The 23,532-nt window shown below is 43.9% G+C and overlaps 1 protein-coding gene across 1 annotated transcript; it reads right to left on the reverse strand.

Moving 5' to 3' along the window:
• Positions 1–2,583: 2,583 nt before the first annotated feature.
• Positions 2,584–22,858, reverse strand: ADPRHL1 (ADP-ribosylhydrolase like 1). Its single transcript, XM_064711652.1, has 7 exons — positions 22,645–22,858; positions 18,728–18,892; positions 13,597–13,722; positions 10,902–11,042; positions 7,749–7,876; positions 3,817–3,949; positions 2,584–2,741 (listed from the first exon to the last, which is right to left on the reverse strand). Exons 1-7 carry the CDS (start codon positions 22,856–22,858, stop codon positions 2,584–2,586), a joined length of 1,065 nt encoding a protein of 354 aa, XP_064567722.1.
• Between the last annotated feature and the right edge of the window lie 674 nt (positions 22,859–23,532).

The following is a 23,532-nucleotide window of genomic DNA, read 5'->3' on the forward strand; positions in this document are numbered from 1 at the left end:
GGCCCTGTCTCCTGATCCTGAATTTCATGTTAAATATCTGACTACCCTTTTAGACACTATGGCAGCCCAAAGGACTAGCTGTTGCAGGGACAGTGGCATGGGCAGAAGGAAACAGCACTATGGAGGCCTCATCAAAAAACAAGAAACAAATTGAAACTATTGTCCTGCAAAAGCTGTCAGAGATCAATGAGATTGGTCTGCCTTACTGTTGGTAGGCTCTGGGGAAATGGCCATGAGCCAGAGTGTGCAAAGTGCTGCATCTCGTGACCTCCCTCATCCCTGGGCATCCCCACCTGTCTCTGTGTGGTGTTTGGTCCAACGACCTGCCCCTAGATAAGGAGGACAACCAGGAGCAGCTCTGCCCACTCAAAATTATGCACAAGCCTTTTGAGTGTGTTCAGTGAAATGATGGCCAAGTCACTGCTCACCCCAACAGCTGCAGAAATGGTGCTTTAGAGGTTCAGTCCTTTTTTTTCAATAAGATTCTCTTACTGATCTCTGAAACACAACTTGGTCCTGCTCAGGTTGGATAGAAGGTAAAGTGGAAAAATTATAAATCCCCTTAACATTTATCAGTGATTATTTTTTTCCTAAAGGAAAAAGAAAAGCCAAAATACTAGAAAAAGTCCTACCTTATGCAGAATATGTTCTTCTCTCTTCTCTATTGCTGAAATTATTACAGGACTAGGATGCTAGAGGCATCCTAAACTAGAAGCAATGTTTTCAGAAAGTCTTGGTATTCTCTGGCACCAAAAGCTACTGACACAATTGCTGCCTTTGGTTTAACACATCTCCAAAGCAAACAAGGAAGCACCTTGCGAAGCTGCCGAGAGAAAACATGCTACAACAACAGAGCCAGAGGTAAGGCGCGGTACGGAAACCTTCCCATACGGACACGGTCATGCAGGCTGCTATTCCCACTGACAGGCATCACCTGCTCCTGGGGCTGCCACACAACATCCCAGTGATGATTCCAGCAAGGGCTTACACGGAAAAAGGCGTAGGAAAGTACTCATGTATTTTTAGCTATCTTTTTAAAACACAGTTCAGCAGCTGGAGAAAGACAGGAGAAACCAACACCACGTAGGCAATCACGCATGGTGGAAATTAGAAAGTATTACGTAGATCTCACTTTCTGAACTTCTAAAGTAAAACATGAGGTTAAATGTGGGAACAAATTTTGAGCTCACTTCTGCGTTATTTCATTGAGGATTCCATATTTGTGCCTGTGCTGCTCTTTGGGGGCGTTAGGATCTCCTTCATCAAGCCTACTGTTTGCTTTGTATATGGCATGCAACTTCTAACCCAATTGTAGTTTCCTGGTTTTCTTGAAAAATGAGAAAATAAAAGAAAAAGGAAAAATGAAAAGAAGGGGGAAAAAATGGAAAGGCAAAGGGAAAGGAGAAGAAAAAAGGACGAAAAAGGACAAGAAAAAAAATTTAAAAAGAAAAAAGAAAAAACTTAGAAAAAAGAAAAAAAGAAAAAAGTAAAGAAAAAAAAGAAAAAAGTAAAGAGAAAAAAGAAAAAATAAGAAAAAAGAAAATGAAGAAAAAAAAAGTTGAAAAATAACTTGGAGAGGAAAGGTGAGATGAAGCCAGGAAGGAAAGGAAAAAAAGAACAAAAGATAATAAATGAAGGGGGGGAAAAGGTAAAGCAGTTGTGACTTTTCTTCTTGGGGTTTTCATGGTGCTCAGACTTGTGAAATGTATCACAGCCTAACTTTTGACCTATTACAACTGCTTGAAGACCTCAGCCAAAAATTCTGATACTGATACAGCAACATATAATCTGTTCAATCTAAAAATAAAGACTGATACTTAGAAAATAGTGCAAGATTAATTTATTTACAAATATTTCAGTCAGTTATATTTTAGAGAAACTTTTGTTCTGAAGACTGAAGAAGAATAAAAACATAATTCAGAAATTTTAGACACATTGATCAGAAATTTTAGACACACTGATGCTTTGCTTGTTCCTTGGAGGTATTTTTAGTGTTGGCTTTTCCTTTTTTGGAAGCTTCTAATGTAACAATACCTTACACCACAGTGCTGATACAGGGATCAGTGATTCATTAGAAGCTAATCCATGAGACATTAGGTTTACAAGTGTCACAGACACATTAGATTTGAGAACAAGGAGGGACACAGTGGTGAAAGGATTGTCAAATATACAGAGAATATCCCCGTGAGTGGGTACTACCATTAGTTTTGCAAGAAAGCATTAGTTCTGAAAATTAATTTCATATGTGTAATTACTGGAAACAGCTGTTTAAGAAGTGGTATTTTAGCAAGTTAGACTGAAATCGGTCAAAAGATGTTTTATTTCTTTTTTGCCATTTGAGGTTTAAGCAGCACTCCTTATATTTAGAAATCCCTAAATCTGTAAAAAACCCACAAATATCACGTATATCTAATCAATCTAATAATTCTAATCAGTCTAATAACTCAACTATCTTCACTTGCACGCAATGTACATAGAGCTCTTCAGACTAATTCAGGGCTACCTCCTTCACTATGAATGCCAGTCAGATATCTACAGGGTTTGATATAATCTTTAGAGAAAGAGAAAATGGCAGAAACTGCTTTACTTTTCCTCCATGGATAGCCGGTAAAGGTTCTCGCCCAAGAACTCGAGCCTCTCCCGTTGTTCCAGGTCCTGGTACAAGCCCTTGGGCACCTTGCTCAGGCCGTAGACCAGGCCGAACAGGCAGCCCGCGATGGAGCCCGTGGCCGCGCTCTCCCCTGCAGGGTCAAACACAATCGCAGTGCGCTCTTAGTGCCGCCTTCACACACAGCCAAACACTGCCCTGCCGGGAGGGGGAGCATTCCACACCGATGGAGGGAGTGTTCCACACGTATTCCAGCATATGGAGTGCAGTGGGGGCATGTTGGGTGAGTCCTAAAGGCCTAGGATGCCTAAAGCAAGAGAGTGGTGCCAAGGCAAGCACACGGACGTGCCACTGTGGTGTGCACTCCTGGGCTGGCAGCTGACTTGGTTTGGGAAGATCTGCCCCAGCACAGCAGCACTTGCAGGCAGCTAACCATTGCTAAGAACAAAGGAGGGAATAATAGCTCCAGGGGTGTCTACTATACAACAAAGGTTCTGGACTGGACAGTGTCTCTTCCCTATGCACAGCACAGCACAGTGCAGGCTCTAAAACATCCAGCCCTGCTGAGGAGCCCTGGTGCTCTGTGCATGCAGTGCCTGTGGGTTTGTGTCTGCCAGGGTCTGCAGTGGGGTCTGTGAGCTCTCACCACGGTGCTGGGGCAGGTGAGAGACCCAGAGCCTCTGTAAAGGGCCCTAACCACAAAGGGAGGGAGTCGGTGATTTAGGGCTGGGGTCCTACCCCCCAGCTGTGCTGGCCCTCAAAAGCCCAGCAAGATGCATCTGCTATTGAGAAAGTTCCCTCTCACAAAGCTGTAGAAGTACTTAATTGTGTGCCTCCAAGTGCTAGGTTTTATTTGGCTGGCACTTGTTTGGGTGCTGTATTATTTTTCTCCCTAACTTGGTTTCATTACATGCAGCTAGAAGGTTGTTTTGCCAAAGGTGCCCACATTCTGTCAGCCCTTTAGAAAGCCATACTGGACTTAGACCTCATGTACCTCTGGAGGAAGCATGAGATGTAGATGGAGCAGCGTTTGAAAAGTGCTGTAAATGGCTTGTGTGGCAGCTGCTGCCAGAAGAATGGGGTTTAGAGGCTAAAACCAGAGGTGACAATGTTACAGACAGAATGGCAGATTGGACAACAGAGGCAGCTGACAGCCAGGGGGGCTCTGTCCCAGCCCTGGCAGGGACGGGAGGCACAGGGAACCTCACCTCCGTGGAACATGGAGCGGTTGCAGAGCTCTGTCCAGTCCCCCCCACAGCCCATCAGGGCGTCGTAGGCGATCATGGGGGCGTCGTGGCCTCGCCGTCCCCCCCGGCCTTCGGAGCTCCAGCGCCGGTACGTCTGTGGAGACACAGCTGTGTCAGGGCAGGGCACTGGAGCTGCAGGCCTGGGGCAAGGCCATGCCAGGCTGGCATCTCCCCTGCTGAGTGGGAATGGCTCCTGGGACTGGAAAAGGGCAGCAGGGGCAGTGCTGTGGCTCCTCTGGTGCAGCGTGGGACGAGCCACAGAGGCAGCTCCAGCAGTCCTGGTGATGCCCGGTATAAGCCTGCACCCCAACTTAATGCACCAGGCCAAGAGGCTGGTTTAAGAAAGCCAGAAATGCCAAAAAGTAGATCAAGACAGATTTCAAGTTCACATCCTAGAAATTCCTTGTCATATAAAAATAATACAGTTGGTAAGTGTAGGGGCATACAGTATAGGTAAATGAAGGTGGTATAGAAAGTAATCTACCCCCTAAAAATTTGCAGCTGAGCCAATTACTAACGATTAGATGCAGGCCTGATGTTAACAGGCCACACCTGTAGCCAATAAGAAGAGTGTTATAAAAGAGTGGGTTGGGTGGTTGAGGGGAACTGCAGTCAGTTGGCTGCTGTGAGGAGAAGGAAAAGTCAGTGCCTAGAGGAGCTGCCTACAAGAAACGTCAGGGAGGTATGGAACTCTAGCAGTATGCAGAACTCCTGTGCTATATGACAACAGGTAAGGATACACTTCATCAGTCCTCTTACTGCCTCTGGGAATATTCTCAGCTCCTCTTGTCACACATTTGCACGTTTTAATTAGCCAAACTTTCATGGAGGGTGAAAATGTTCTGATCCTGTAATTTCTTTAGGGCCTTCATTTCAGACTATGTAATTCAAGCCCCTTTCTCTGTCTTTTTCTTGCCAAGCTGTGGAGAATGTAAGAAAATAGTGCAGAAGGTAGTCTCACCCCTGAGGAGTTGCAGCTGTGCTAATCACCAAAAATTAGGAACAAAAGAATTAGGCCCTTAATAGGCCACGGCTGTGTCCAGTAAGAAGAGTGCTACAAAAGAGTGAGTTAGCTGGTAGAGCTGCGAGTTTGTTGATTGTGCTGTGAAGAGCTGCCTGTGAGAAATCACTGAGAAGGTATGGGAACTTTTCCAATACAATGACAATATCAAGCCTTTTCTCTCCTCTTCTAAAAGTAGTTGTTGAACAAAAGGGAAAATAATTTGCAAATGTAAAAAACAGCTCTTCCTCAGGAGAAGAAGGCAGGACAAAGAGCTCCAAACCCAGTTTTGAGACTTGCAAAGGAAAATTGGATTTTCTCTAGAGCTGGTACTTCCATCCCCAAATTATCTCAACATGAAGAAATTTGTAGTTAAAAAATATTGCCCTATGACGAAATGGGCAACTTTATTTCCTGAAGTTTAACTTGCATCATGGCAAGTTGGGTGTTCCTGGTTGTCTGGCTTTTGGCTTCTGCATCATGTGTGAAGAGCTGGCATTTCTCTCTATTCACTTTCACCTGACCTATTTCACACTTGGTTGAGATTTATCTACACTTACATCAAACATGCCAGAGTCAGAGGTCAGAGTGCAGCTTCACTCTATTTCTTTCTTTTTTTTTCTTTTTACAATTTAGAGGGATTATTTATGCCTGTATGCCATCCTCTCCCCCATGCAATTTTCCAGCCCTATTGCTGCAGTTTGGATGCTGGTGGAGCAGCACAGACACTTTCAATGCTACCAAAGGCAGGAGGGCTCAGCACAGAGGGGCTATTCTGGGTGTGCAGCCAGGCTGCTCAAGTGTCACCCCAGTTATTCCTGCTCATCCCTGATGCTCTGCGCATGTCCGATGTCATCTTGCCTTGCTGAAACAGCTTTACATTGCAGATAGCTGTCCTGGGACTGAACCTGGTAGGACTTAGCTGCCCCAAGGCAGCACTTCCCAAACTGCTTCATTCTCCTTTCAGCTCCAGTGCCCTTGTGCAGCCCTGTGCTGTGGCACCAGCCCAGCTTCCCTTGGGTGGGCCAGCAAGGACCTAGGACTTGGATGGGGTGTTAGCATGCACTCTCCTGCTGAAGGTGCTGAGCTGCTGCCAAGCCCAGGAGGTAATTCACATCTCCCTTCGTTGCTGTCAACCTCTGCCACCAGTAATTACAGCTGCCTCTGACTTCCCCACCCTTCAGGAGCTGACCCTCTGCTGGCTAGCACTTCTTTTCCATTGTTTTTTTTTTTTTTCCCACCTTTCTGGGTTCTTTCTCAATGCTAGGTTAAGCAACTTCATCTTAAGGAAACAAGGTCCTTATGGTCTAATTGTCCTGGATGTCTTTGGTTTCTTTCCTCCCTCAGTTTGTAGCACATTGTGTCCATCACAGGAAAGTGAGTCAGGTGAGTGTTTTGTTTGCAGAGCCAAGGCTGATCCCACATGTTTAGCAATGTCTGCCCATTCACCATATATCTAGCATCTTCCAAAGGCACATCGCTGAAAAATTATATATGACAGCTTATAGAGAATATGGCCTTTGCTGCTAAACATTTCAGGGTGTGATTTCTTTTTGGGAGGGAAATTGCCTTTGAAACGTGCTTGGATCAATCCAAGCCACATTTGAGGGCTTCACTTTCACATACAGCTAGCAGAAAGGTGCACCTGACCAAGCAGGAACACACATGTGGTGATCTGTGGGCCAGACACTGGTGCTCTGCATGTGGAAAGGCTACTGGCTGTATTCCCAAACACAAGAAGACAGCTAGTCTGGAGGGAAGGCAAAGGGAGAGCACTCTTGGGAAAAAGCAGGCAAAGCAGTTGCCTTCTCCATCTATTCTTTCCATAGCTGCTAGCACACTAATAAAGTATCTTATCTCTGCCTGATGGGGGAGTTTAAGGCTCAAGCACCATTTTTCCTTTCTTGTTCATCAAAATACATAGCTCAGTAGGCCAAAATAGTTGGGCTAGGGTAACAAAGGTCAATTTTGCTTTTGCATTAGAAGTTCATACAGTTCCCTCTTGAAATGGCCATGGGAAATTGCTGTTTGGTTTAATCTCTTCTAAAGCTCTGCGGAGACTTCAGTAGTACTGGAAGGAATATAAAGCTAGTAGCAAATTCTTGGCACTGAATTAGTAAAATAAACCTGGAAAGGAATATTCTTTATACTTAGAGTGAGCAGTTTCTTATTATCCACAGTCAATCAGACTTCATCACCTAAAAATACACAAAGTGGCACATAAGCATAGAACTATATTTACATAATCTGGAAAAAAGGGATTGATTTATGGCAAAAGGTGTCAAGAGCCACATACTTATTGCTTAGCTGCTAAGTGGAGAGATTTGGGGGGTGCCAGCCCATATCAGATAGCTGTAAACAGCAGGGAAGAAGACACATTATTTCTCTCGAGTTAAGAAGATATAGCCAGCAAAGAAAAGATCATGTACATTATAAAATAGGATCTCATGGAATGTGGTGAAACACCATCTCTCAAGACACTTAAAACTAGCTTGGCACAGCCCAGGTTGGCAGCGAATCAATCACTTGGCATGTCTGTCTTCTGCTCAAAGGACCAAAAAATCATAGACTGGTTTGGATTGGAAAAGACCTTTAAAGACCATTGAGTTCCAATCCCCTGCCAGGAGCAGGGACACCCTCCACTAAACAAGACAAAATCCAGCTTGTAATACCTGAGGGTGTTTTTGTCAGACTCTGGCCACAGCTCCATTAGGCTTTAATGAGAGCTCCGGGGAGGACAGTTGCCTTTTCTACCCTCAGATAGCCTTGGCCTGTATTTTGTACCTGCTCAGGTACTACACTGGCACTGTCATCAGTTGAAAAATAGTGGTCTCTTTGAAAATACCTCTGTTGGTTCAGAGCTATCCAAAGAACTTTTGCAAGTTGCAGTTACCTTTTCTCTCTCCTCAGCATCATAGTTGGCTGGAAAGACAGGTTGATTCTGATTTTCCTCATTGATTTCTCTCTCCTCCAAATAAAACTGCCACTTGGCTTCAAAGTAAAACCAGTGCTCTTGATATTCTGAAGGCAAAAGAAATTAATGATGTAGTATTTCATTTCAAGAACATTTTCAGTTCTACTTTAACATTTTCAGGATAATGATGGACATGAAACCCCAGGTATTTTACAGTAATATACTGCATAAATAGTAAGTATGTATGGAGTGAGACTTCTAATTGAAAACAGAGGATGCAATGAAGAAAATACTTTCAGAATTTTGTGCTATTTTAATGTCATTTAATATGTATCAAGATGAAATTTTACAAGAATTTTCAGAAGAGCACTCCAAGGAAAAGATAAGAGTCAACAAAAAGAAAATAATTCTTTGTCAGTTTTGATACCTTTATTATGATTAAAGAATATCTAAAATTGCTTCCACATCCTAAATACAATTTGCCACCTACCTCAGTTATCAATTTTTATTTGGATAAATTCTCCAGTATTTCTGTTCTATTTGCATCTCATTTATTGTGTGATCATTAGGAAAAAACAGATAGGAAAGTCCAAAATTCTCATTTGCATATATTGTAATACATATCAAATGTAGCAAAGGGATAAATAAAATACATATCTGTTACCTGTGCCTGTAGAAATAAGCCTTTTTTAATAATCATATGTCTTTCTCCTTTTTTTCTTTCCCTTTGGGGAGTGATCTCTAATCATGCTTAATGTTCCCTGTGTAAAACTTATTAAATTTAGTTTATTTTCAAGCTAATGCCCTGGTTCACCCTTTTTATAAAGGCTTGCAAAGGCAACTAAGTCAGCCACACTGAACTGTTAAGCACATCCCCTTGCACCTGCCTGCAGAACTGAGACCTGAGGGAAACCCTGCCTGGCAAGCTGGGGGGGGGTCAGGAATTGGAGAACAGAGGGGTGGCCTGGATGGCTGAGTGTGCCAAGGCAAACTAGCAATTTGGGATGGGACTATGGGTGCAAAATAAAATTTAGCATTCCTGCATTTCCCTGTGTCTCTCCTGCTTGGCTGCTCAGTGGTGAGTGCTGCAAGGGCTGAGAAGCACACACAAAGCACAACCAAACCATTCACCTGAAGGATGTAATCTGATTTTGCTTCTTTTCCTAAAATGCCACAGTGGTGACTTTCTTTGGCAATTAAGATCTTTAAGGGACTTTTTTGTAAAAATCCAAGCTGCTCCGTAGGACCTGAAAATTTTACAAAGTTGTCAGCTGCCAGTGCCCCAGCCAGTGATGAGCATTCAACCATGTGCCTGAGACACCTGGAAATGTCCAGCTGCCCTTTTTCTGAGACTATGACCCAGCTTGGCTTTATTCCATCCACCAGAACCCTAAAAAGGGGAGGTGTTTACAAAAACAGACTGAAAGGGCATTTACAGCTATCAGGCCAAGGAGAGCATCTAGATGTATTTATGGCATCTACAGCAAAACAAATGTAAGCAAAGTAAATGTTCACTATCAATACCCACTACAGCAGCTGGTTATAACAGTTTTTAGAAATGTGAGTGACCTGACCTGTCTCTTTCTTTTTTGCTGGCTGTTTGTTTGTTTGTGGGTGTTTTTCCCCTAATTCCCACATGAAAATAAACATAAATGCCTCAAAACTGAATGTTTTCTATGTAGCACCTTAACAAGCAATCTGCTTGTTCCACAGTTTCAGAAATAGAGGGATCAAGCAGCCGAAGGAGATTTTTGTTGGGTGTATCTGTAGCATGGAATCCCATGGCACTACCCCTAGCATGGCTCTGGACCATCCCTTGAGCCCATCTCAGGTGATGGTCACATTCAGGTCCATAGATCCCTCTGGCCAGTAATTGCAACTGGATATCAGGGAGGGGTGTAGAGTCGAACTCTCTGTGACATGGATAACAAACTCTCTGTTTGTTATCCATGGGGGATAATATAGCTAAAATAGGATTTTCTAAAACTGGAGGACTCTGGCAGGATTTCTTTGCAGCGCATCTCAGCAGCCAAGGAGCTTAACTTTAATGCAGGACACTTTTCCCATTACCAAAATAGGATGGAGCTCAACAATACGGGCACTGGCTGGAGGGCATGCCTCAGGAGCCCAGCACACATACCTCCACACGAGGGGTCCTGCTCCAGTGGAGTGACAGGGACCTGCTGCAAAGCCACTCAGAGAGAAGCTTGATCACATTAATCCTGCACCTGCTCCTCATGGGTCTCTGCTAAAAAAATCCTGGTGTGCAATGAGGCACGGATGAAAACGCAGGGTCTTTCAGAAAGCCTTCCCAGAGCTCCTGTCAGATTTTAAAGCAGCAGCTTTTCTTCAGGGGTTAATTTTAATTTCTGAGTGCTCTTGAGTAAAGATTTCTATAGAATTCAGTCTTTCTCAACAGCTGTCCCTTAATCTCTTACCTTGATGTTTCCATGTAATGATACTCATCTGTCCACGGCAGGTCTCACCATTACAAACATCATTTCCTGGCAAGGGGGGACTAAGGTACCTTTGCCCCTAAGATCACATGCATAGCAATAATAAAGTGGTAGTATCAAGTTCAGTAGTTGGGTAACACTTAGTTGTTTGAAACAAATCCGTTCAGAAAAGCAACAAGGCAAATCTGAATTGTGGTCAAAAGCCAACTCTTGGCCAGGAGGCATCTCAGGTGAAATTTTCCTGGTATGATGAGGAGTGGCAGTGGTTTTCCTTAAGGAAGATGTTGAACTGCACTAATTGATGAAAAGCAGCTGAATAATTAATCTCAGCAGTCAGTTTGCCTAATGACCTGCTAAATCTAATTTCCTTCCTCCCCCCTGCCCAGCAATCTCTGAAGATTCCCTAAAAATAATACTGTGCAGTAGGGCATGGTCATTGCTGTTTTGCTTTGTATTTTTGCCACTAATACACCAGGGAACTAACTGGTGGTAGAAGAAGGTGGCACCACCTGTGAAGGGCTTACTTCTCTGAGCAGAGAAAGCAGGAGGACAGCCTCTGGAGGGAGGAGAGGGGGGGAAAGCAGAAAGGTGTAAAGACTAGGGAGTGACATTTCTTCAGTGCCTTTCCAGCTAAAGATAGCCTTAAGAAAATAAACATTTGATCCAGACTTGGTACCTGCCATGTGACGAATGGTCTTCTTACAGTATTCTTCAGCCATAGGCACAACCTTCATCATTTCTCTGCCCCACTGAGCAAGGGGTTTCCCTTGTATTGCATATGACACAAAGAGAGCTGTGCAAAGGGACCCTAGGAAACCTGGAATTCACAGATAAAGAGGATTACCAGTGTGCATCTGTGCTGGTACCATCCTTTTGTCCTTGTTTTTCCTCTTAAAATCACCAGTGGAATGCCTCATGGCTGCCAGGTAGATTAACAAATGTACACAACCCCTCTCTGCCTGTTTGCAGCCTGGCTTGTGGCATGTCGAGATTATTGGCTAATGAGTGCTGCCCCTTGGTTTGCGACTTATCTTACATGGAAGGGAGCTTCTGTTCTCAGTGGTGTAATGTGATAGAAATTGAGGTAGGGGTCAAAAATGAACATCATCTGCCAATGGGATACTGAAAATCTTCTAATTGAAGTCACATGAAATAATTGACTTGTACAAAGTGATTCAATTACAGGCTATATCAGCTTGTTTACAGCATCATCCAGTTTAAGAGTTGTGGTTGTTAGATCTAACACTATTTCTGGCTCATTTAACTCTAAGAGAACAAACCCATGTCCCCTTAGAAGAAGGAAGAAATTGTCCAAGGAAGACATGCTTGTCTTCTACTTTGGTCACAAATATTTCAACATTTTAAATATTACAAATGTTGTAACTGTTGATGGGCACTCAACACTTCCATGACACCAGAAACACTCAGCTCATTTCTTGTATTTGTCCTCTTGGCATTCTGGCAAGGGCAAAAAAACAATCTGGTGCAATGTGCAAAAGAAGCTTAAGAAAACCAGTCAGTCATTTAAATAAATCCTAGCTGAGCAAAATATTGATCCAGGTTCTTCTCTCAGTGCATGGGTCCAAAAGCATTCACGCATGCATAGAGGCAATTGTGAATTTTGTGTGTTTTGCTGAAGATAAAACAAATTATCTCAGGAGGTGACAAGCCTAGATGAGGTGTTTACTAATTCTCTCTGCCACAAACCTGCAATACTGGGTCAGGCCCAAGGCACATCCAGCTTGAGTCCCATAGATGTTCTCATAAAGAATAACAGCCCGTGTAGACCCAGCCCACAGGGTCTCACAGATAGACAGCATCTAGGCCAGATGCCACAAAGATCCTTGAGGGCCACGTTCACTGTGAAGGTGGCAGCAGAGGGTTTAGAGTGTGAATCAAAGGGCTAGCAGGGGGCAGTGGACAGCTCTCTCAGAAGGTGGCAGAGGCTGGAGTGTGCCCTCAAGGTGTGCAGGGGCTGGCAGTCTCCTCCTGCCCCCTCCCCAGGCTGCCCACCCCTGCTGCTGTCACCCTGCTGTCCCTGCTCATGGCAGCCCTCACAGAGCCTGCTGCTCCCCTCTGGGGAAGAAAGCACAGCTGGGCAAGGTGTCTGTAGGACAGAGGGAAGCCCAGAGTGAAGTGGTTTGGCTTCTCCATTCCCCTGAGCAACCAGGCTACTTTTAGGGGGCATTCTAATTACACAGCTTGTTTGATTTTGACAAGACAGCCTCTTTGCCCGGTCTCCTTTGAACCCAGGCATACTTGTGGACTTTGCAGCGGCCTGTAGCAGCAAGGTCTGAGGCTTCACTGTGCATAACATGGGCAAGTATTTCCTTTGTCTTCATGTTTCAGTCCCAACTGACACACTTTGTGGGTATTCTGAGTCTGAGTTATGAGGATCACAACTGACATTTCCCTGACATGTTTCAGGATGGCAGTGAGGTGCGTGGGGTCCTTCCACCTCTCTCCTTCCTGCCTTCCTGCTGTGCTACTTGTTTCTTTTCCCAGGTGAAAACTCTTTCCGGATGTAATTTCTCATTGTATGGAAGATGTCTGACAACTTGCATCCTCCTTGCTGCCATTTTCTGGGTCTCATAAGCCCTTTCTGATGTGATGGACACAGACTACAAGCAGTCTTATGGCTGCTAATGCACCACAGACTTTACATGCCAGCCTAATTTTCTGCTTTGTTTTGAATGCTTTTCCCTAATTTTATGGCATCATAATGACTTTTCTGATGCTTCATAGCACTGAGTGTGTTGAACATGTCACCATTCATTATGGTTTTATTTGTTGCTGTTTAAAACAGACAAAATGAATACATGTTTACGTAGCTTAAAATTATCAAAATGACAGACCTTAATAGTAAAAGCAACATTAAATATGCTTATTTAGGTTTTGTTTAGAAAATGTTTCAGATTATATCCTAAAATATGTGGAGTTAGGATTTTTTTGGCTTACTACCTTTACCTACAGTGATTGGATATGACAAAACCCGCCAAGAGAAAAATGTCGTTATCCCCTGAACCATAAATTTGCATGGTAACAGTGAGTCATCTAGATATACATGAATCCTAAAATTTGATCAGGGGAACTAACATGAATATGCTTTGGACAAGGCAGGCTATGTTTACATTTTGGGATTTTAGGAGAGAAAACAACTGTGCTTGAGGATGTTGTAAGCATAATATACAAGCAAATATATAAGCCTACATAAGTAATATACACATGCATGTATCAACCGAGCAAAGTTCAAACTGAGGCCTTGAAGCCTGCAAAGCAGAAGTGGGTTAACCAGGGGAGTTCACAGGAGCCATGTCAGTCCCTGCAGAAGAGCAAAGCTGCCTGAGGGGATGTCAGAGTGCAGGCATTACCTGTGGGATGGTTGTGAGTCATTCGTCCACACTCAATGCTCACTTCAATGAGCGACTCCAGCCTTTCTGGCTTCCAGTATCGCATCCCTAAACACATGGCTTTTGTGGAGGCTCCAAATCCAGAACCTAGAGCAAAAGGATAACACCATGCATTTAAAAGGAGACTGATCTCACACAAATATGTTGATAAAATGTGAGACAAGCACACTTCATTAATTCAGTTCATGTGTGGGAAGGGAACTTTCCGGGGAATGGGAAATTACCATGCAAAATGAGTTACAAGTTTTGAAAATTTCTTGTGAGGAATTTTGCTCCTACATAATCGTTCTGGTTTTACAGGAATATTCCAGTACAATCAAGTGCTATGAAGACCACAGTTGGCTCAGAAAGCCGTGTGCTCTCTTGTTCACAGGACTTGTTTGATCCAAACTCTCATCCCATCTTCATTCATTTTTGGCTGACTGCTGTTTTGCTTGCTCTGGGGACCCACACCAGAAACAGAGCTTGAGAAACAGATACTTTTCCACACACCCTTATTTTATAGTTGTAAACACAATTAAAACACTTCATATGAGCTTCACAGTTCACCTTTCAATTTTAATGCCTCACCAGTTTCTGCTACGTACAAAAATAATGTGTCCAAAAGAAACTAAAGGCTACAGAGCCAAATCCTACAAAGTCAGGCAATGTCACGACTGAAGTTTCTCATGCAACCTGAAATTAGTGCTTGTTGTGCTACAGCCTACACTTACCAAGCTTAGTCTTGGGAACTTCCACCCCCATGTGGTACAAAATTTGTTTATTGAAGAGCTAATTCAGAATTTCTTTTAATCCTTAGCACTGAATGTGTGATCCCAGGTGTTCAACTTTTAAACACTTCATTGAATGGAGTTAAACTTACTAATGAGTTTCTCTGCAGTACTTATCACAGTAATTTTAGGATCCCAGAGAAGTTTTAATGAGCTTATCTTCACCAGGCACCAGTGAGGTGATTATCTCCTCTTTGCAGCTGGTGAGCCAATGCCCAAAAAAGCATTAACTCATTGCAGGCAACAACCCTGAGATGGATAGGCTTCTATTTCTCAAAGTACTTGGCATTTTTCAGAGCTGTCTTTGCTCAATCACACTTCCCAGTGACCTTGGGAATAGCTGAGAGCAATCAGCATTTCTCTTCTAGGTTCCTGGAAGATAAGGGGCATATTTATGCCACCTAATTTTAACTTATGTGAACCTGCATTAGGAGCCCACTCTCCTTGTCTTTCCCAGGCAGGCAGCATGTTTCAGAAAGGCAGCATGTCCATTAGTGTGTATGATGGCATAGTAGGAGCAGCTCGGGGGCCAGAGTGAATTGAAGCAGCAGATGCCAAGGAGCCAGGGTCACAGCTTTCAGTCACTTATCTGGAGAAGAGCCCTCAGCTGCTCCACTGGGCTTTGTCTGCTGTGACAGCAAAGCACCAGGGGCTCTTTTGGAACATCTCTTGCCATCAAGTCTCATGCCAAGTGGCTCCAGCTCCAACGTCCTAAGATTATCAGTGTGATCCAAGTGGAGTAGTGGGGGTGGCAGTGAGATCTGCTTCAAACCAAACTGAAGCCTGAGCCAAACTAACATAAGCCACGTACTGGCATTTCCAGGTGCAATATCTGAATTTCTCTCTTATGAAAAGAGTTCTTCCTCTCCCCTAGAGCAGCTCTCCAGGAGCAGATGAAACTGTCTGCCTAGCCCACAGATCACATGGAAACCACAAGGAAGAGTCAGGAAGGAAATCCAGTCTTCCAGGGCACCACTCAACTGGGAGAAATATCTCCTGCTTGCAAGACGAAACTCTTCATTAAATCATCTGCTGCCATAGAGTAGCAGATGAGAGTGTTCACTGTGCAGACCTGGTTTCTCCAAAGGACACAGTCCATGCTGGATGTCCAAGAGGGGAGGCTCTTGCACTATACAAAGCTGCTAATTAAATGACATCTCTCAGTATATCCAAAGTGGAAGATGTACTACAGTAATCTGACTGCTGGTCTGGAGGAGCTTGTCTTTGCCACTTCATTGCCTTCCTATCGTCTGGGAAGTTCCATTAAAACCTTCTGCAGAATTAGACAAGTAAACTTGGTAACAAAAAATTCCATCACATGGAGTAGCATTAAACCCAGACAGAGCTGCAGGGACTAAATCCCATCTCTCACATCTACCATTTGAACTCAGGACACAGGGGACAGTAAGACTAGTCCAAGCAACAGGAGTGACGTGTGACAACATAAGCACTGTCCTCCATGATCAGACCAAAGGTCAAGCCAATTTATCATGTCTGACGATGAGGAGGATACTCAAGAAAGAGTAAAAGTCACATTATCCCCTTGTACTAACTAAGCTGCTGACAATTTGTCTCCCTGATCCAGGAGGCAGCTGGCTATTCATCTTTCTGCTTAAAAACCCTTGAAGGATTTCCCCTGGGTGAATTTGCCCAGCTCGTTTTCAAACTCACATGAACTGTAGCATCTGCAAATTGGCATTGGAAAATAGTTATGCAGCTTATGTAGGTGTTGTGTGAAGTCCTTTTTTTTTGTCTTGCTTTGAGCTCATGACCTCCAAGTTTCATTAGAAGTCTCCTGAAATTGCTGTCCTGAAGGAGACAGTGAATTTTTGCTGTACCTATCTGTTTCCCAGTTATTTTCCTTTTCATTCATGCACTACATTATTCTTTTTTAGTATGTCATACCTCAGTGTGATTTTCTTCACTCAACACCTGTAGAATAACAAAGATTAGGGTAATGGATGCTAAGCCCTGAAGAGGATGTGCTTTTTGTGACGCCAGATCATTCTGCATGAAGACTTAGAGCCCAGCACCTTTATCTCCTGTGCATCTGCAGCTTAACCTTCTCTTCAACTTTCCCCTCACTTTCCTCATTTTTCCTCACACTTTTCCCTCATGGTCCTCTGCCAATACCACCTGCAAAAAGTTCTCAGATGCTTCCAGGAGGCCCAGAAGTTGCTTCTACAGCTGCAAATAAAGACCTGCTTGGATGCAGCAGTCTCAGCCTGAAGTACATGTGATACAGGTAGACCCCAGCTATTTGACCCACCATTTGACTGGCCTCTTGCAGTCACTCCAAAAGCAAATATCTGGCTCAGGGGTACTACCTTATTTAAATTTTAGTTCCAGTTCCATAACATCAATGATCCTCTTCTGAAGAATTGGAAGCTTTGGCACTGGGTCAAAACATTTTAATGTGTCTCAGAAACAGCAGACTCACCTGCATCAAAACTTTAAACGAGTACTTACAGACAAACAGAGGCAAACTCTTAATGGAGAGAATTTTAGCCTTGTGCTTATCGTGTTGTAAATTGTAAACAAGCTCTTAAAATGGAAGGTGTTAGACAATCTTGGGCAGGTTTTCTGGTGGTCACAGGAATCTCATCAGCCTCTAACATAACCCAGGTATCTCTGCAATGAGTGTGGCAACAAGCATGACATGAGGTGGCAGAGACACATAGAGCAATTTGACTTAGGGATTCAGTGTGCTGACTAAACCCACAAGAATTTGAGCAGAGAAACATCCATAAGTAATGCAAAATTACCTAAGTCCATGAATGCTGGCACACGAATTATTGCTGGAAGCAAGATAAGATAGAATGCCCACAGCAAATCAACCTTTGGTTCCAGCCCATCCAAAATATAGTCTGACTGCTAGGCATTCAATCCCAGGCATTCAATGCCTATGACATGTTTTTGCCTCAAGAAGAATTTTGTGCAAATTCAATTAAAAGTTAATTATGTCCATAGCACTGTTGGGTCCCATAGAAGACAGAACATCTTCACTTCAGGTGCTTCTGCTCTCAGGGTGAAAAAAAGGCTTCCTGAAATGTTCCGAATGCTCATTTGTCAGACCAGATGGAGAAAGTGGCTTTTAGCTGACAGATGTCAAAGAAGGAATTAATTTTAGATTCTTCTAGCCCAGAGTATCCCCAAAGCAGATAGTCCATGGAAAGCTGGGGAGGAGGAAGGCTGAGTGAAGAGTGGTAGCTCCAACACTGCAGTGGACCATGAGTCCACTGCAACAGCCATACTCAACTGCTTGTCAAACAATGTTAAGACCTACTTGGGGCCAACAGCAGCTCCCACAATTATTTTCCCCAAATTGTATCCACTGTCAGTCACAAAACACATGACAACTGCCAAAGGGGCACTTTCTCGGATCTGGCTGGCTGATAGCAGGGTGGGAAGAATACACCCTTTTCACTCCCAGCAGCTGTTGAGCAGGGGACAAGTGAGAGGTGCTTTATTCGTCAGAGAAAACTGGCTGCAGAGACCCAGAAATAGCCATGGCACTGTGCCACAGGGTCTTTGCCATGGTGTTGCATCAATAGGCAGTTCTGCTGAGGCACTGTGCTCTGCAGTGGCTGAGTGTCACACCACGGACGCAGCCACCATGGGTGTGAGCTGACACCGTTTGTGGCTGGCTGGGTTCCCCCTCTCTGATAATGGGGTGTCTCTACAGGATTTCAGGATGAGTTGCTCTGTGTGTGTATGTGTGTGCACAGAGCTGCGTGCACGTTATTTACCTTTAAGCAGAAATTTTATTCATTGCAAAAGTAAGTGATCATAAAGGGAAAGAAAGAGAGGGACAGGCATAGGTAAACCAGGGTAGGAATATTAGGGACTATCAAGAAAACAATCATAGTTGTTAGCAGGGCATCCAAATGGAGAAAACTCTCTGCTTTCCATTCAGTGAACGTGTTGGTGCTCTAGCAATTTACAGGCTTGGCATTTTGTTTCAGATCTGGTTTAACTGAAAAGATCCAAGTCTACAAATGTTTAAAGGAAAAATGGCAGAAAATATTTCTTAAAATAACCATTAAACTCAAGGACAAAGATATGGACCCTGAGGCACAGAGCCAATGACAAAGTCTCTTTAAATAGATGTTAAAGAGGGAGAGGTTTGCTTACAAGAGGACACAGTGCCCTACAGAAGGAATTCTTGGCAGATCTCTTGTCATCCCCAGGCAAGCATGGAAATGTTTCAGGGGTAGTGGCCTTTGATGTCAGGGGAAAAGGAAACAATTTCCATATAGCCACAAACACAGAGAGCATGCACTATTCCAGCCAGGCCCTCTACAAGGAAAGAGGTACTGTACCCTTTTCATTGAAGGGGGTGTGCCAGGCCAGGAGGTGGTTGTCTGGCTTTAGCTCCCTGCAGCCCTCGATGGTGGCGGGGTCCGGCCGCCGGCCCGAGAGCTTCTCCACAGCATCCACGTAGCGCTTCACCAGCTCGCGGTACAGGTCCTCCAAACACCAGTAATCTGCCCAGAGCAGGGAAGAGAAGGTTGTTGTGTGAAGGCAGAGGAGCAAACAAACATGCAAGCAAGCTCACTGTGCGTTTGAGAAATATTCCTGTTTCCACTCCCAATATACTGAGTCATGCTTCTGGTGCCCCTGTCACATTTTTACACAACATGACAGCAGGCTGGAGGGACAATGGTCTTGACTCTCAGGTCTCATCTTTCTCTTCTTTTCTTTCCATGTTTAATTCCTTCACAGGCATGATGAAGCACTCTTTTAATCAACAGTAGCTGCTGAGGGCCTTTATTTAAGCTCTGTGGTGTGAAATCATTACAGAGGTGATCAACTGTCAGGTGACAGAGTGGCTGCCATGGGCTTTGGGTAAAGCCAGATGTGGCTGGCTCAGCCCCTGCCTTTACAGACATGAATCCAATTTAAAAATGAAAGTCTTTTTTTTTTTTGAAATTACCACATTACGGAATCACTTTAAGAGATATGTATGACTAGATAAAAACACAAATTGCAACTTCCTTTTTAAAATCTGTATGTTATATGTATTTTGTCTAAAATTTGTAGGTCTTTCATGCAGGGTTCCAAATATCTTATAATATCATGAACGGTGAGGTTTTTTAAAAAAAATACTGTAAAAATCAGTAAGAGTAGTAAATCTCAACTGCCTGAGGTGGTATCCAGCACATAAATTTCTCTCGGTAATAAGCTCACTAATAACATCTGTTTACAGATTGTTTTTACAAAGTCCTACAGTCTTGCCTAAGAAGGAACCTTCCCTCTGTTAAACATAGACTCTTCAGTATTGCTGCTTCTCTCGGCTGATGTTGTCTGTTGTTGGTCTTGAAGAATCCTGAAAACCTTCCACTGGCATCTATTACAGCTGTGCAATCAGTGGGAACAGAGGCCAAAGGGATTTATCCACTTATATATTTTCTGCATACTTAGAGAAACCCTATTTAATACTTGGTTACTTGCACAGGTTGAATGGCACAGCAGGGGAAGTTCTTCTAAAAATATCTTCATTTTGTCAGAGGTGGTGAATTCCGGAAATCCACAATTTAACTTAGGGGAAAGTTTGGAGTCCCAGAAGCAAGAGACATTCTGAAGTACCAGTTATGGAGGCAAGCAGAAAAGAAGATGAAGAGCAGAACAAAGATTCCTCTTGTTTCACGTGAAATAATACCCTACCAGTTACGCTAGCAATCCCACATAACATCCCTGAAGAAACAAGACACTTTCAAGCTGCCAGCTCTTTTCAGATTTAGGAGTCAGGTGTCACAGTTTATCCAGGTGGGAGCCAGGAGCAGGGTTTATTGCCTGGCAGCTCCTGCAGAAACCTTGTCCCCAGAGCACAGAGTGAGTCCCTGTGCTCCAGCACCTCTAGGCTGTTCAAGCCCACCATGGCTCCCCATGCCTGGAGCCAGATTGCTGTCTTAGACATCAATAGGACAGGTTCTTTCTTTAGAAATCAACTCATTTTTTTTTAACCCATGTGTGAGTAAGAGAGGAAAAGGACAACGCTTTTGTTGTTACAGAGGTAGTTTTCCTGCATTTGAGGATGCTGTCCTTGTTCCTCCTTATAGGACAGACTCCTCCTGGGAGCAGATGTTGTGTCTGTCCTTCATTGTCAGATCAGCCTTTCGGTCACGGCACAGGGTGGATTTGGGGAGCAGCAGCTCAGTGTGCAGCAGTGCCCACAGCCCAGGCTGCTTGTGGCCATGCCCCTCCTGGGCTGTTCTCCTGGGATGTTCTCCGTGCAGCTGCCAAAGCACTGGCCAAAATCCCTTCCCCAGGTGGGAACAGCCTTTGCCTCTCACACAAGCCTGCCCCTTGGCTGCTGCCTCAGCTCAGGCTGGGAGCTGTCCGAGGAGTGCCCCGACAATGACTGCAGGACTTCATGGCTTTGAGGGCAAGTTTCAAGTTTGTCCCAGCCTACAAATATCCTGCAACTGCAGGTGAGTGTCTGGGGAATGCTGTGGCCAGCAGGCAGCCAGCCAGGCAAACAGGGTGTGCAGGGAGCAGGGCAGGGAACGACAGATATTTGTATTGCTTATTTCCCTGCCCTTTTTTTTTTTAAATCTGTTTCCACAGCAGTAGGGGTAGGTCCCCAGGGCTGGTGGCAGATGCCTTCACCCTCACAGATGTTCACCTTCTTCAGCTTCACTCTGTTGATGAGGGTGATTTGGCCCCTAGGCTGGGCCATGAGCAAGCCATGGGGCTTTTTTGCATTCCCCATGTCAGGAGACCCTGCTGTGGGCAGGAGAGGTTCTTGTTTCCCTTGTGGGAAGCAGGAGAAGGACTTGTTTTATCCCACTCACCAATGCTGCTGTGAAATTAGGATTATTTTTTCTAAATTTCCCTACTCCATCTTGCTCTTTCCTCTCCAGCCCATGAAAGCACCTTTTTAAAATGCTTGTCTGACCAGGTGAAAGAAATGAGAGTGTAGGATAAACACAGTCAATGGAAAAAGTAGTTTAAACTTTTTTCTTTAGAGCAATTTACAGGCTGCTATACTTAAGAGAAGAATTATTGTTTTACTGTTGTTCTAACTGACTTGATTACCCAGAAGTTATGATTTTAGAGGGTTCAATAAGCAAGAAACATATGATACATATTTAATCATAGCCTATATTCAGAAATATGCTAGTCATCTTTTTTCTTGATAGGCTGACATCTTACTCTTATCTTTAGTGTATTAGCTACCCCTTAAACCATTGGTTAGCTTATAGCCAAGTATGAAGTGTCCTACACACTCTTCAACTGATCTCTACCTACTAAATTTAGAGCAGATTGGAAGCAGGCAGATAAAGGAGTGAAACACTAGCACAAAGGAAACCTCATTGATGTGAAGGATACTCTGCTACACTGGGAGCTTCTGCTACTCATAGTTACCCAGTGTTAAAAGTTTTCAGAAAAAACAGGAATGCTTTTTCAGAGATTTAAGAAAAATTGAATCATTCTGAAGAGGCAAAATATTTTTGAGAGGTCACTGTCTTCTGGTGCACTTTCTGTGCCAGATCTTGCCAGTCTCAGAAAGCTCCAGTTTGATGGGTAAGGTGTCAACACAAGCACTTCTCATCTTAAAAACACTACCCCCATCTCAAGAAAAAACAAATGTTCTTTCTCAAACCATTGTGATTTTAGAAGACATCTTAATAACTTCCACTCTTCTGGCAGATTTCATTATAAATACAGTGTGTTAGGATACTTTTTGGACTAAAGACATAGAGCTCTCCTTACTCCTTATAAAATAAATAGGTTTTTACAGATGCAACCCTTTGTTTGAGGGGCAGCAAAGAGGAGACAGCACTAGTGCTTTTAGCGTGAGAGAGGTACTAAGGTAACTCTACTCCAGCCTGGACACGAACATGTGAAAAATGCACTCAGAAGAATTCTTATCGGTTACAGAAGACTCTCTAGTGGCTATATTATTCCCTGATGTACTCCAGCATACAGATAATCTACTTGGCAATTAGTTTGTTATGCTGGACATGTGATATTTGTCTTTAACCAACTGTATATCTCTGGGGAAAATATAGGAAGAGCCTGTCCATGCTCTAGAAATCAAGATCCCCCAATCTGTGAGAGGGTCACAGGATTGTGCTTATGGAGCAGCCAAGCTAATGCACATTCTTATCCACAAAAGCAGCATTTCTGACACGCTTTCTCATGATCTCCCCAGCAATCAAGCTTATTCTAAGAAATGCAGCAGCTCCACAGCTCCTCTGCAGCCCGTGGCCGCTGTTCCCGCCGTACCTACCTGTGATGACAGCCTCAGCTGTAGCCATGTGCATGAGCGTGTTGTCACTTACTGGCCACTTGTCAGGAGACAGCACCAGGTTCTCGAGCCCTCCGATTTCCTTCAGCTCCTGCTGGATTTTTGCTCCTAAGGCATTGTTTTCGCGGGAGAAATTGCGATAACCGAGAGCATCCCCTACCCCAGCCAGAACAAGTGCAGCCTTAAATTTATCCATGCCCAAGGCACTTCCCACTTTCCTTTTGCCCGAGACAGCCACCGAATCTCAATCTTCCTTTGTTCCTTTGCCTTCTACTCAGCTCCCCCGACACTTTATATCAGCCATTGTGTCACACCAAGAGCTCTCTCTATAAGGCAAGGACTTCCTTTTCTGGCTCTGCAGATGCCATCTCTTGTCTGGGACCCGACAGAGAGGAAATATTTCATAACCCAGGGATTTTGCAGGGGCTTTGTTCAATGAAACTGTAAGAGCAGACCTGCAAAAGCCTCGTTTCTGCAACCCAGCTTAAAGCAAGCCTGGAGATCCTTAGCCCTACCCAGCCACAGTAACTCTACACCCAGAAAAACAGATGCCTCCACAGGGGTGCTCATTTATTCAACAACTTGTAAATTAATATTTCTCCTTCTGCCCATTTCTGATATGCTGAAGTCAGCCTCCTCTCAGGGACCAGTCAGAACTAAAGGCTATTATAAAAGCAGTCTTCCAGGCTCTGCACAATCTAGAAGGAGGGATTAAGCAGTAAGAAATCAGGTGAAATGCAGATAACCTCTCCCATTTCTAATTACACCCTATGGCGATATTTTGTTAACAGCTTTCTTGTTCTGTTCACCTAGTACAGGAATGTTCTGCTAATTCACTGCACCCCTGGATAAACACTGAGCAAAACAACA

This window comes from Zonotrichia leucophrys, chromosome 1 (assembly GCF_028769735.1).
Source record: "Zonotrichia leucophrys gambelii isolate GWCS_2022_RI chromosome 1, RI_Zleu_2.0, whole genome shotgun sequence".
NCBI lineage: Eukaryota > Metazoa > Chordata > Aves > Passeriformes > Passerellidae > Zonotrichia > Zonotrichia leucophrys.

Bases quoted from the DNA above. Each gene is read 5' to 3' on its own strand.
- ADPRHL1 (XM_064711652.1), bottom strand. From the start codon at position 22,858: ATGGATAAATTTAAGGCTGCACTTGTTCTGGCTGGGGTAGGGGATGCT. The intron at 11,043-13,596 runs GTAATGCCTGCA...TGTGAATTCCAG, and splicing joins GACTCACAACCATCCCACAG to GTTTCCTAGGGTCCCTTTGC. The intron at 7,877-10,901 runs GTACCAAGTCTG...TTTTGCCTTCAG, and splicing joins GACCATTCGTCACATGGCAG to AATATCAAGAGCACTGGTTT.